The sequence below is a fragment of the Callithrix jacchus genome, chromosome 10, assembly GCF_049354715.1.
Source record: "Callithrix jacchus isolate 240 chromosome 10, calJac240_pri, whole genome shotgun sequence".
NCBI classification, from domain to species: Eukaryota; Metazoa; Chordata; class Mammalia; order Primates; family Cebidae; genus Callithrix; species Callithrix jacchus.
Window position 1 is genome coordinate 51,266,898 of NC_133511.1, and position 13,852 is coordinate 51,280,749.

General features: G+C 34.3%; 1 protein-coding gene across 6 annotated transcripts in view; it reads left to right on the plus strand.

Moving 5' to 3' along the window:
- Positions 1 to 13,852, plus strand: part of GRM5 (glutamate metabotropic receptor 5) — a 574,635-nt gene that overhangs the window by 13,398 nt on the left and 547,385 nt on the right. For all 6 annotated transcript variants that reach the window (XM_017977702.4, XM_078339980.1, XM_035265279.2 and 3 more), the window contains exon 2: positions 4,056 to 4,916. In XM_017977702.4, the coding sequence (XP_017833191.2) occupies positions 4,256 to 4,916 (661 nt within the window). In that variant the 5' untranslated portion in view covers positions 4,056 to 4,255. The remainder of the gene's footprint in view (positions 1 to 4,055; positions 4,917 to 13,852) is intronic.

The following is a 13,852-nucleotide window of genomic DNA, read 5'->3' on the forward strand; positions in this document are numbered from 1 at the left end:
TATACTTCCTCTCCAGGTGATTTAATGCATTCTAAATATTTTATATATTGGTGACCCTAAATTTACATCTCTAAACCAAAACACTCTCCTGAGACCAACCTTACATATCCACTTTCCTATACCTGGATCTGTACCTGGATACCCCAAAAGACATCTGAAATTTAGCATTTTCAAAAGAAAATCACAAATTTTCTTCTGCCTCTCACCTGTTTATGTACTAGTGTATCCTGTCACTATTAATGCTGTCAAAATTTACTAGGTTCTCAAACTAGAAGACTAGGAGTAGACTCTGATTCCTCTCTCTACCTTGCTACTCACATTTAGTTCATCAGCAAGTACAGTTGATTCTACCTGGAAAATATAACCGACTGTGACCACTTCTCTCCATGTCCATTGTCACCAATCATAGAGAAGCCACCATCACTTCTTGCTAGATTATTGCCAGTTTCCTTATAAGATTTTTCCAATTGATCATCCAGAAAAATGAGCAGCCAGTTAATCCTTTCTAAAATTAGTTTGTGTCAGTCATTTGCTTAAATCTCCTTAATGGCTTCCTGTTGTGCTTAACATTAAAATTCTTTTTTTTTTTTCTTTTCTTGTGATAGAGTATCATTCTCTCACCCTATGCTGGAGTGCAGTGGTACAATCTTGGCTCACTGCAACCTCTGCCCCCTGGGTTCAAGTGATTCTCCTGCCTCAGCCTCCCATGTAGCTGGAATTACAGGTGTGCACCACCACATCTGGCTAATTTTGGTATTTTTAGTAGGGATGGGGTTTCACCCTGTTTGTCATTCTCGTCTTGAACTCCTGGCCTCAAGTGATCCACCTGCTGTGGCCTCCCAAAGTCCTGAAATTACAGGCATGAGCCACTGTACCCAGCCAACATTAAAATTCTTTATAAGTGCCTACAAACACCTACATGGCCTGGACCATAACTGTCTTTCCATTTTCATCTTGTATCACCATCCCTCCCAAGTTCTTCATGTTCTAGACATATTTTTTTACATGACTGGCTTTTTTTTTCATTTTTCTCTTTATTTTTCTTGCCTTTTGTTAAACTTTAAGTTTAGGGGTGCACGTGTAGATTTGTTAAATAGATAAACTTGTGTCATGGGGATGTGTTATACATATTATTTTGTCACCCAGGTATGAAGCCAAGTATCCACTAGTTATTTTTCCTGATCCTCTCTCTCCTCCCACCCTCCAATAGGCCCCAGTGAATGTTGTTCCCCTCTAAGTGTCCATGTGTTATCATTCATCTCTGACTCATAAGTGAGAACATGCAGTATTTGGTTTTCTGTCCCTGTGTTAATTTGTTAAGGTTAATGGCCTCTAGCTCCATCCATGCAAGAAACATGATCTCATTTTTTATGGCTGCATAGCATTCCATGGTATATATTTACCACATTTTCTTTATCCAGTCTATCATTGATGGGCATTTAGGTCGATTTCATGTTTTTGCTATTGTGAATAGTGTTGCATTGAACAAATGTGTGCATGTTTCCTTATAATAGAATGATTTAAATTTCTCTGGGTATATACCCAGTAATAGGATTGCTGGGTTTAATGTTATTTCTGCAGTGGGGATATAAATTAGTTCAACCATCATGGAAGACAGTGTAGTGATTCTTCAAAGACCTAAAGATAGAAATACTATTTGATCCTTATTTTTATTTGCATTCATCAGCTTTCAGCTAAAACTTACCCTTTAGAATACCAATAGGTAAGGCCCACAAGTATAGGGAGCGTGTATACTTTGCTCACTCTTGAATATTCAATTCCCAGACCAGAATTATAGCATATATATGCCATAAATATTTGTTAAATGAGTTAATAAATAAATGGGCCCTGATAGGTGCTCAATGAAAGATAATGATGATACTTATCAATGCATATTATTACACTTCTTTGTTACATTAGTCTCTTCCACTCAATAATTTTTTTTGTTAAATGAAATAAGTAACACATTTAGCATAACTTCAAAAGGCATTATTTTAGTGTTTTAGTATGTATGTTGTATCTCATATGTAGGGCTTTCATAAAACAAATGAATAAAATGCATGGGATTGATATTTCAGCTAAACAAGCTTGATGAGATCAAAGGATTGTTTTCTCATATCACTTTGATGTCCTTACATAAAAAATGAGTCCTGTTTTGTTATTTGTTTGCTCACTAGCATTCTGATTTAATAAGAAATTGTGCTTTTTTTAACTTCAAATTTTTCTTTTTGTCTACAGTAGAATTCACATTACCATGAGAATAATTATTTTAGGTCTAAGGAAATTGAAAGAAAATTTGGTAATATTCAGGAGAAAACTAACATTAGTCTTTATTTCTTCCCCCTTGTCCACAATATTAACTTTTGTGCTAAACCTGTTTTTTTCCTATATGTTTCCAAATGTCTTGTTATTCTGGAACATTGGGTTATTTGATAAAATTTTTAAAATATAAGTATTTGGTGCTGTACAGAGGAAGACTTTCTCTGTTGCCATAGAAAATAGTACAAGGAAATAGTGAAAATGATGATAGGAGTGATTAGAAATGTGATTCAAGTTACATTCACTTTGTGTCTGGTTGGACTTTTTGTAGATTTGATGAGCTTTCGGACCATTAGTGTTCCTGTAAAAGTGTGGCATTTACATACAGTCCTGAAGAAACATCACCTGTTTTGAAAAGTCAGGGCTTAGGAAGTTAGTCACTTTAAAATAATTTGAGATCCTTGGCTGGCAGAGTTAATAACAAAATAAGTCTCTTGTACAATTCCCTTAAGTAATCAAGTTACTAATTTGCCAGTTCTCTTTTACAAATTATGCTTGAATTTGCCATAAAAAACTTGGGACAAAATTTCCTTCTTCCCAGGAATTTAAATTGAAATAGATGATGACATTCATAGCTATCCTAAACTTCTACCTGGCAGAATAGTTACAAACATACATCCTTTTAGCCCTTTGAGCCTTAGTGATGTGGAATTTTTTTTGGATCAGGGCTGGAGGACTGATTACTGTGAATTTTATTACAAGACTCTGTAATTACTTTGAAGACTCTCTGGAGGACCAAGTGGGTTGCCAGAGAATTTTCTGTTCTCACCACCTAGCCACAGAATGCCCTTGAAAATTTAATAACAGAAAAGTCGTTTTAAATATATATAGCCCAATTTAATTTATAAATCATTTACATAGTTGATATATTGATTCCCATAAGGGACAGCCTAGCACATAGTATCCCCATTTTTCAGGTGAGCAAATTCTGGTACTGAGAGGTTAAACAGTTTACTACTGCTTCTTAATAGAAGAACAGGGATTAAAATGTGAATATTCTTTTTTCTAAAAGTTGGTGCTAATTTCACTGTTTCTTGCGCCTGTTTGGGGGACATTTTGCTCTCTAATATCCCAACCTTTTCCTTTCTCTTCTACAGTACATTTACCATGAAACAACTACTTTTCCTCATTTGTTTTTGTTATATCTTCTACATTAATTCAACACAGTACTCATTTATTCCAGGGAAGATTGTTTGACTTGCTTGACGTTGCCTTGGGAGAGAGAATATGTGGGGTATTTTTGAAAAGATAATTTTGTTTTTGTAATTGCACAATTAATTACATGATCAATGCTAAATATTTCAAAAGAAGAGAAAGCATAATGAAAATTTAAAAACAGTTATTCACACTTCCATTACTGAGAGATCAATGCTGTTTATCCTCTGGGGTGCATACGTCTTGAAGTTTTCTGTTCATGGCATAGTTTTGCTTCTAGTATGCTCTCCCACCTCTGCCTGAGAGTACAGTTCTGCCTGCCACATACCAAATTTGGTTTTGTGTATTGCAGGTGAACAAATAAAGAATATTAATCTAAGCAAGGCAGGGTCAAGAAGCTACATCAGCTGCTTCATCAAATCACAAAGGAAGCAGCCAACTTATAGTCAGAAAGAATTTTTGGACCTTTTTTTGTAATCTGCATTATTAAAATGTTCTTTCTCTGCTGACATGAATTATAGAACTTCTCCAGACTAGTTACGCTTATGTTTGTTAAAGACCCATGTTATTTTTTTTTTCAGGTTTTGAAGAGTATGATCATATGGATCATCTAACTAAATGGTACATGGTGACACAATGGTCCTTTAGAGAATACATCTGAATTGGTGGCTAATTTCTTGATTTGTGACTCAACATAGGACATTGCTTGTTCACATCTATCAGAACACTCCTGAATTTTCCCCACCATGCTGTCTTTATTAGCTTGAACTCCTTTCCTAAAATGGTCCTTCTGTTGATCCTGTCAGTCTTACTTTTGAAAGAAGATGTCCGTGGGAGTGCACAGTCCAGTGAGAGGAGGGTGGTCGCTCACATGCCAGGTGACATCATTATTGGAGCTCTCTTTTCCGTTCATCACCAGCCTACTGTGGACAAAGTTCATGAGAGGAAGTGTGGGGCAGTCCGTGAACAGTATGGCATTCAGAGAGTGGAGGCCATGCTGCATACCCTGGAAAGAATCAACTCAGACCCCACACTCTTGCCCAACATCACACTTGGCTGTGAGATAAGGGATTCCTGCTGGCATTCAGCTGTGGCTCTAGAGCAGAGCATTGAGTTCATAAGAGATTCCCTCATTTCTTCAGAAGAGGAAGAGGGCTTGGTACGCTGTGTGGATGGCTCTTCCTCTTCCTTCCGCTCCAAGAAGCCCATAGTAGGGGTCATTGGGCCTGGCTCCAGTTCTGTAGCCATTCAGGTCCAGAATTTGCTCCAGCTTTTCAACATACCTCAGATTGCTTACTCGGCAACCAGCATGGATCTGAGTGACAAGACTCTGTTCAAGTATTTCATGAGGGTTGTACCTTCGGATGCTCAGCAGGCAAGGGCCATGGTGGACATAGTGAAGAGGTACAACTGGACCTATGTATCAGCTGTGCACACAGAAGGTAAGTTTCCTTTGCATACATTGAATATATATTATGCACTCAGCAGTTAAATTTTCAGGTTTGGAAAGATTAAACTATTCTTAATTATTTTAGATATTTTGAATTGTTACAGTTATACTGTACGATAGGAAGGAACTGGATGGCAGATATCTAGAGAGGCGTAGACTTAAGCTAGAGAAAGGTGTATGTGGCCAACATTTGGTGAAATCAAATTTTGTTTTAAATTATGAATTTCATTATTTACTTCTGCTGTGTTGATGCTATATTGTACTTCTGCTATGATTTCTTATATATTCGTTACTAGAGACTTTTAAGTTTCTATATCTTTATTGAATGCCTCACGTTTTTGTCATTTCAAGATTGTTCTAGATGCCTATTGTTTCTAAGAGTTAAAACTAGGTATACATAAATACACATAGGACTGAAGGTAGTAACCAGTTCTTGCCTAGGTGTGCTGTTATAGAAAATTCCCAGAAAGTTCACTCTTACATCAGCTTTTCAGAAGAATGTATGGTCAAATCCAAAATGGAAATAAGAATAAATTAATTTTATCTTTGTGTAGGATATATTTTAGAAGTATAATTTTAAATAATTCAACATGTTTGCTTTGAAATTTATTGCTTCTTTATGCTCCGAGAATAGTGAAGAGAGAAAATACTGACTGATGATTTATAACAGTGAATAATAAATAGCCCTTTGTTTTTTATGCTGTTTTAAAAAATGCTTTGTATACATGATTTGTTAGCTCTTGACCAAGGCTGTTTGGAAAAGTTTTGTTTTGACCTACAAAGATTGTGACCCAAAGGGGGAGACTCACTTGTTATGCAACACTTCTAGAAAAAACAAAATGTGTATATTAAACACTATAGAATATTGAAGAAGATACAAAATACTTTTTATATATTACTGAATTATTATATTTGTTGAGATTTTAAAAGTCTTCAATAACATATCAATGTAGTTCAGATATTTCAGTGCAGTATCATGTGGAATTAAGTTATTTACCCCACTTCAGAGGTTAGGAATGTATTTATCCAACACATATTATTGTGCACAAATATATATGCAAAGCTCTCTGACAAGGAAACCTGTGAAGGATAGGCCTTTGTTTTCTATATCACAGACTTCAGTGGGCTTGCAATCTGGCAAAGGATAGGAGGTATGCACAAATACATGTATAACCATAATTCAAGATGACACAATGTTACAAATCTGATTCTAAAGGAAATTGATGGAGAAAAAAATCACCTCCTGTTCTGTGGTTGTGGGGGTCATGGTGGGAATCATACAGAAGAAAATGGAATTTGACAGTTGAAATTTAACAAGAATAATACTGACAATTGGTGAAAATTAGCAGGGATGGCTTTCAGTGAAAAGCATAAGAAAATATGAAGAGGTGAGAAAGTAAAAATGTGTTTGAAAAGGTCAATTATAAGAGCATGTTTTGGTTTGCCTCAGATAAATCATCCATTTTATTAGGGACTTCTTTCTAGCTTCAGAAAAGCAGGGCTTGGTCACTATGTGGCAAATGCTAATTTGATTGTGCTCCAAGAAAATTCTTAGTCATGACCCTTGGCTTTTACTAGTTTAAACTATTGCTTTATCCTGAATTTATCCCAATAGCAATCTAATAACCTAATAAAATAAGTTATGATGCATTCACACAGTACATTATCACATAGCTATTAAAATAAATGAGGCACTTTGTTAGGTAATGATTACAATCTCCAAGATTGTCTTAGGTGAAAAAAAAAACAAGGCACAGTTCTGTATATATGACATTTTATTTTTTCTAAAAGGAGTTTTTATACAAACAATTTGATTAGATATTCATAGAATTATTCTCAGAGAAGAGCCAATTTAAGAGTTGCTGCTTCTGAGAGGAAATCTAAGTTAAGAAATAAGGTGGAATATTTAATGCGTACTTTTTATATACATACACTTTAAACTCTATATTAAATATATAATTTACCTCCTGAAATATAACAATTACATGAAAACATTCTCTTTGTGGGCAAACAAAAGACAATAGAAATTGCATTGCCAAATTCAGGCAAAACATTTAGGTTGTACTACCAGAATTCAGGAGAGAGTAAAACTTGGAATTGAACATTCAAAGGTTGTAAGAAATACTCCTTGGCTTACTGTTCATGTGGTTGTGTCAAGAAATGTTTATCTTGCATTGATCCCAAGCAAGTATGTGGATAATGAAGTTATGTTGTATTAAGTCTTAGGATTTATCCGTATAAGAATGGCATGGTAGGAATTTTCACAAGGTGAAATTCACCTCCGAGATCAGAAAAATGAGTCAAACAGGATACAGCTCTGTTGGCTACCATGGAAATTCTGCAAGGTGATGCTTGGTTTTTGCAGCTTGGTTTTTCAGAAATTCTTGGTGGGATCTCCCATGAAATGATAGTGTCAGGTAACATTAGGTCTTTTTCTCTGGCTGGGTTGGGGTGATTTTATCTAGCATTAGGGTGACGAAGGGAAAACATACATAAGATACACTGAATACTTGACAGGCTATGAACTCATACATGTCCTTCACATTTAGGCAAACATTTGATTATTTACTGCTGTAAAAGTATGCACATTTGCACATCACCAGAGATATTTGTGCATTATGGGGTAGCAGTACAATGACATCTGCTAAAAACAAAACTCCTTTTAAACTAAGCTTAGTCATCCTGGACATGGAGTATTTGTGGGAGATTTCTAGTATTTTCAACAATTGATGACACAATGGTGCCTAAGAGAGAGGAAGGGGGTATGTTATGCCAGGCATGAGTCTCTAATAGGTGAGCCAGAGTCCAAGCCAGAAATTGTATCATCAGAAATGAATCTGAATATACAGCAAATACTGCCCAAGCCACATGGGGATATGTCAGTGGATTCTATATTTTTTTCTGAAAGATGCAATAATAACTCAGTTAGAAATTATTGACTGAATCTAGACTGCTGCTTCTGGAAGGGAAGAGGAGGCAGTGCTCCTCTGAACACTCTTTCCAGGGTCATCTGTATTTCTTTCACTGTCAGCAATGAAGTTTCTGACAGTCATATATGAATATGAACAACTATTTCTTTACAACTAGAGTTTGCACTGAAGTAGGTGTGGCTCCAAGGAAAAGTAGAATAGACATCTCTTGGTTCATTTTCCCCTCCTGGGAAACTAACAAACAAACAAAAACACTATTTGTTTCCCTACTGAGAGTATCTTTTGAGAATATTTCTGTGTCTTTTTATGTAGCTTTGAAAGCAGCACCTTTCCTTGTTCCCATGGAATGGGTTAATTATAGTGAGAAGAAAACATTAAGGAGGAGGCCTGTGGCAACAAGTTGACCTCACAGAAGACCTCTTCGTGAGTCTGATGACAAGCACAGACTCTGCCTGGTTGTTTCTATTTACATCTCCGTCACAGGCTCCACACTGTCCTTAAGATGCCAATAATAGCAGAAAGCAATATGGTACAGAATTTTTTTAGAGCAGGAGGACATATTGTAAATGATGTAGCCTTACATATAAAAGACAATTCTTTGGAATTCATCAGGGCTGTGAGTTATGAAATCTCCTTTTGGCACATTTGCAGATACTCCAGAAAGATTTATCAAACATTAAAATGTTGAATTGAGAAGATGCTTTGGCAAGAGGTGTAATAGTCAAATACATTTATTTTAAGGGACATTGTAAAGCGATTTCAGCCCAATGTTATATTTACACATTGATTTTCTCTCTCTCTCTCTCTCTCTCTCTCTCTCTCTCTCTCTCTCACACACACACACACACACACACACACACACACACACACATACACGCACATACACAGTGAGATTCTAAAGAAAGATTATCTAGCCCATGGGCTTTTTTCAAATAATGGATCATAACTCATAAGTGATTTGTAAAACCAATTTACAGGGTTTAAATCAGAATTTAATGTAGAATACATTAAAATAGACTAGAGTGCAATATAAATATCAACATGTATTACATCATAGTAAGGTTAGATATTCTGTAAATTTTCACTTTAGTTACATATAGCCATATATAGCCTGTAGGTTACCATTTAAAATGTATTTCTTTTATGACTTGCAGCTGGAAAATAAAAGTTTAAAAGTTACTTACTCTACTTCTTTTTTTCATATTATTCATAAATACTTTGCTAGAAAAATGTAACCCATTCATGCAAATGTATTCTTCTGTGACAATGTTTGATTTGTATTTTCTGGAGTGATGTGCTTTAGCTATTATTTAAAACAAGCAAAAATTTCAAGCACCCATGGTAGGAAATGGTAAAAGCATTGGACAACATGTAAATCATGGATATAATGTTGGTAAATGGGATGCACATCAGTATAGGACAATAGCATGGACGCTAGCCAAGGAGTTGAGGGGAGTTTCTAGTCCCAATTTTTATCAGTGATAAAGACAGTCTGGGAACATTTTAATTTTTAATACCCCGGTATAGTACACTAAGAAATAAATGCCAAAAATATTATTGTTTTGACATTAAACATTTACATTTAACAAATTAACCCCCCATACACATACAGAGACACACAGGTACAGGCACATAAAATATAATGTAAGGCATTTGTGCCATTTACGAGATAACTTCTTGGCTATATAAACAAGTCATAATGCACCACATGTGGTGTGTTGTGTAATAAGCCACTAGTTTAAATATATAAAGTGGCAATCTTCTTCCTGTTTTCGCTGAGTGTTCCAACAATTATATGAATAATTTCATTTGCTATACAGTCAAGTCTAAAATTTAGACTTATTTTGAGAATGGAATGCTTGGGCAAAATACCATTGGTAAAATATAGTCTGGTAACGTATGAGGGTGTGCTTTTAAAAGTATTGTAAAAGTAGTTAATACAATGAGTAACCTACAGTGGAGCAATAACTTAAGTTCACAGTTTGTTGCAAACATATCTTTGGAATCTGTTTTTTGACTCTTTGAAATAATTTTTATTTAAGTAGCTCGATGAACCCAGGCAAATTTGAGTACAAATATTGATTAATAGTCTTGTTAGTTGAAGGACTTTGGACAAGTAAATTTAATTTCCTCATTATCAAATTGAGATAAAAATACCTGCCCTGTAAGATTGTTGTGAAAACTAAATATAAAGCACTTAGTATCAAGCTTGGCACATAGAAAATCTTCTAAATTTTCCTGCCAAGAACCTATCTTGCCTTATCTTGGCTATGAAGAAAAAAAACCATAAATGATATTTTAATTCAGCTTTGCCCGTTTATAACTGTACACCTAATGGAGTGGAGAACTGGTCAGGAAAGTGACCAATATATATAGTCAGCTTTGGATTCTTACTAATTTTCCTTTTACAAGATAAGTTTGCAATTGCACAATAAAAGGTAGGGTGCTTATTGCTTTGGCATAAGTACAAATACATCCCACACTTTCCTCCTCCAATTGCTGATGTATGTTGAGAGGCATTATGCTGTGGTAAGTTGAGCGAGATCTGGACAGTTCCAGAGCTGTGAACATGGTTATCTTTGATGTGTGTGGGTGTAGGGGATGAAACTAGAGGGGATTAAAGATGAAAAGTTAATGCCATAGTTTAAGTACTTTTGAATTTTTTTTTTTTAATTTTCAACAAGCATAGGCAACTTTTAAGTGAAAAAAATAAGTGGAAGCAATAGATACATAACTTCTCAGTAAATTTCACACTGGACATGCTCATGGACCTTTACCAGTCCACCTAGAAGCTTTGTTAATAGAAATAAGTTGTAGTACACTGAGGTATGCCATGGGCCTGAGGTTAAAACCAAGAGAAATAATGTGGACCCTAGTAAATAAAACAGGCAAATTACGTTTAATTGCTATGTTAGTTTGAAAACTAATGCTATGCCAGATTGTTGTAGTTCCAATAATAATAAATATATAGCAATAACTATGTAACTTTTACTGACATTGTAAAAGTTATTTTATTCTATAAAGTGATATCAAGGTAGATATTTATGGTGTTATTGGTATATTATTAATACTACCTGAAAGTCAGTAGTCTCATTCATAGCTGCAATGAAAAGAAGATAGAATAAAAATAAAATAAAAATGATATTTCTGCATTCCTTTCCTCAAGAATAGCAAAAAGATAATTATTTGTACTTTTAACAATTTCTTCAGAAGTTGTCTTCATATAGCTTTGGTTGTATAAACTCTTTTCAACTGTCATATACTTGACTTTTACTAGATTTGGATTCGTATTTCAAGCCTTGATTTCTAACAAATTTAGAGACCCATTTTTGTTAATGAAAAATATATTACTGAATTATCATGTGATAGCATTTTATCCCTCAGAGAAGTTCAAAAAATGTAAAAGTTAAGGCTGGGCACGGTGGCTCACGCCTATAATCCCAGCACTTTGGGAGGCCGAGGCGGGTGAATCACGAGGTCAAGAGATCAAGACCATCCTGGTCAACAAGGTGAAACACCGTCTCTACTAAAAATACAAAAATTAGCTGAGCATGGTGGCGTGTGCCTGTAGTCCCAGCTACTCGGGAGGCTGAGACAGGAGAATTGCTTGAATCCAGGAGGCAGAGGTTGCAGTGAGCCTAGATCATGCCATTGCACTCCAGCCTGGGTAACAAGAGTGAAACTCTGTCTCAAAAAAAAAAAAAAAAGTTAAGTAAGACATATTGAAGTGCCTGTCAGTTTAATTTTAGTTTTATGGAATTAGAAAACAGTTACAAATTATGTAGACTATTAATATGTTTTCATGGAAGTGATTTGAGAAAAAAACAGTAAATATGTGAAGAGAGAGAAATATTATACTCTGGCTATATTATTTGTAATCAAATTGAATTGATTATTTACAATTCTCAAATTAGTACACCCATTTCTTAAAACTTGGATGATTGAGAATAATTGATATTAATTTTTTCTCAGAGGATATAAATACATGTAAATAATCATAAGTTCCTATGATATATTACATTAAAACTATAGGTTTTATTAAAATACATGTGTTAAAAATCAAGCTCACAATATTATAGGACTTTGTATTTAAATAAAATTGATAACAGCACAGTCTCTTATGCATAATACATTGCAAAAAAAAAAAAAAAAGGAAAAGAAAAAAGGATTTGAGGGCTTGGTGGCACTTTAATTTGCCAAGATTTTGAACTTATAACCGAAAACTAGCAACACTTTTTACATGAAATATAATTTTCAATGGAATGCAAATATTTATATTTCAATGTAAATATATAATACATGAAAGCATACCAAGTAGAGCTTGACATCCATGTGATTCTACCACAAATTATTTTATTCATTAGTCTACAAAGTTTATTGAGTAGATACTCTGTACTCAGCTCGGTGGTAGATACTGTAAAAAAAGTGAAATTGAAGCACTTGCTAGCACATGGGTTTTCTCAGATATATACCAAGCCATGGCTTCATAATAATAGAAAATTTCCCCTCATAGAAAGAATATGTTCATATATAAGCAAAAGCTCACAAAGTTATCTCTATGACAAGAGATGAATAAAATATGTTTAGAGAGCTTTGGTTGAAATAAAAAAATCATTGTGTTGTCATTTTGTTTAATACAATGTTATTTTATATCATTTAGAGCCCTGTAGATGATCTAGTAATTCCCGTTTTTATGCTATTGAATGGCTTTGATCTAATATAAATATCATCAGTACTTTTCCAGTTGAGACAGGAACTCTGAGTTGCACACAATTAGTACCTTTTTCTTTAAATAAAAGAGTAAGATTTTAAATCTTTCTCACTAGCAGGTATAGCAAACAACTTTAAACAATAACCTATGTGATCCATAAGAAGTAATTAAGATATTCTGTGGCTTATTTAACAAAAATAAAATAATATGTTTAGGACTATTAAATCTCTGCTAATAATCTAATGATCTGTGTGGAAGAATGGAAAGACTTAAACATTTTTTATATTTTAACCATACTACTTTTTTCTTGGTGTAAATTTAATTCTTTGAATTTCTTCATCATCTCAAATGTTTCTTGGTATCTGCCTCTCTTTTGAAATTCTCAGTCTTCTTTTTGAGTTTTAACCTCTAACTTTCCTTTCTTTTGAATCAATAGAATTGATGGTTGGATTGAACTGCTTTCACTTATTTGGAATGTACCTTCTTTACAGGAGACTGCATTGTTTGTGACTTTAGGAATTAGCAATTTGGGGATGTTGGATGGAATTTTTTTCTCCTAGCTTCAACACCTGTTACATACTTTTGCTTTTACCTTCAGTCTGTCAACAGATAAAAAATTAATGCATGCAATTTAAAAATTTGAAGACACTGAAGAAAGTATAACACTTGTGCCAATAACAGGATTTTAAAAATGTCCTGTAGAAACACATAAAAGAAAAATGTGAAACTCAAGTTTTTATATATGAAATACTAAAGTGGTCAAGAGTGGAGTTTTGTAAATTGTAAACAATTTCTAACTATAGGCAACTAAAATAAATTTTAACCATTCCCAAGAAAGAGCAGAAGTTCATGCTAAAGCAATTCAGCTTGAATATGTAAAGATTTGTTTCCCATCCTTTTATAAAATAAAAATAATTTGGTTTTGAGGTCAGTGGAAAGAGTATTAATCTTGGAATTGCTCTTGAAGCCATATTTTATTTTGCACTTTAGGGTGACCTTGGGCAGCTCACTTAACCTTTATAAATACACAGATCTTCGTTTGCAAGATGAAAGATGGCTGTACCTGCACTTTCTGTACTAATGTGTGTTGTTATGATGGTCAGTTGAATAATCAGTTAATGCACTTTGTAAGTCTAAGGCTGCCTGATAAATTAATAATTAAGTAAACACTCACTATGTGCCAAGATCTATGTACTTGGACTATGCTTTTAACTTTTCTTAAAATATATTGGGTACAGTACTTTGAAAATGAGGTGCTAATCAAGACTTTATTAATGATGTCTCCAT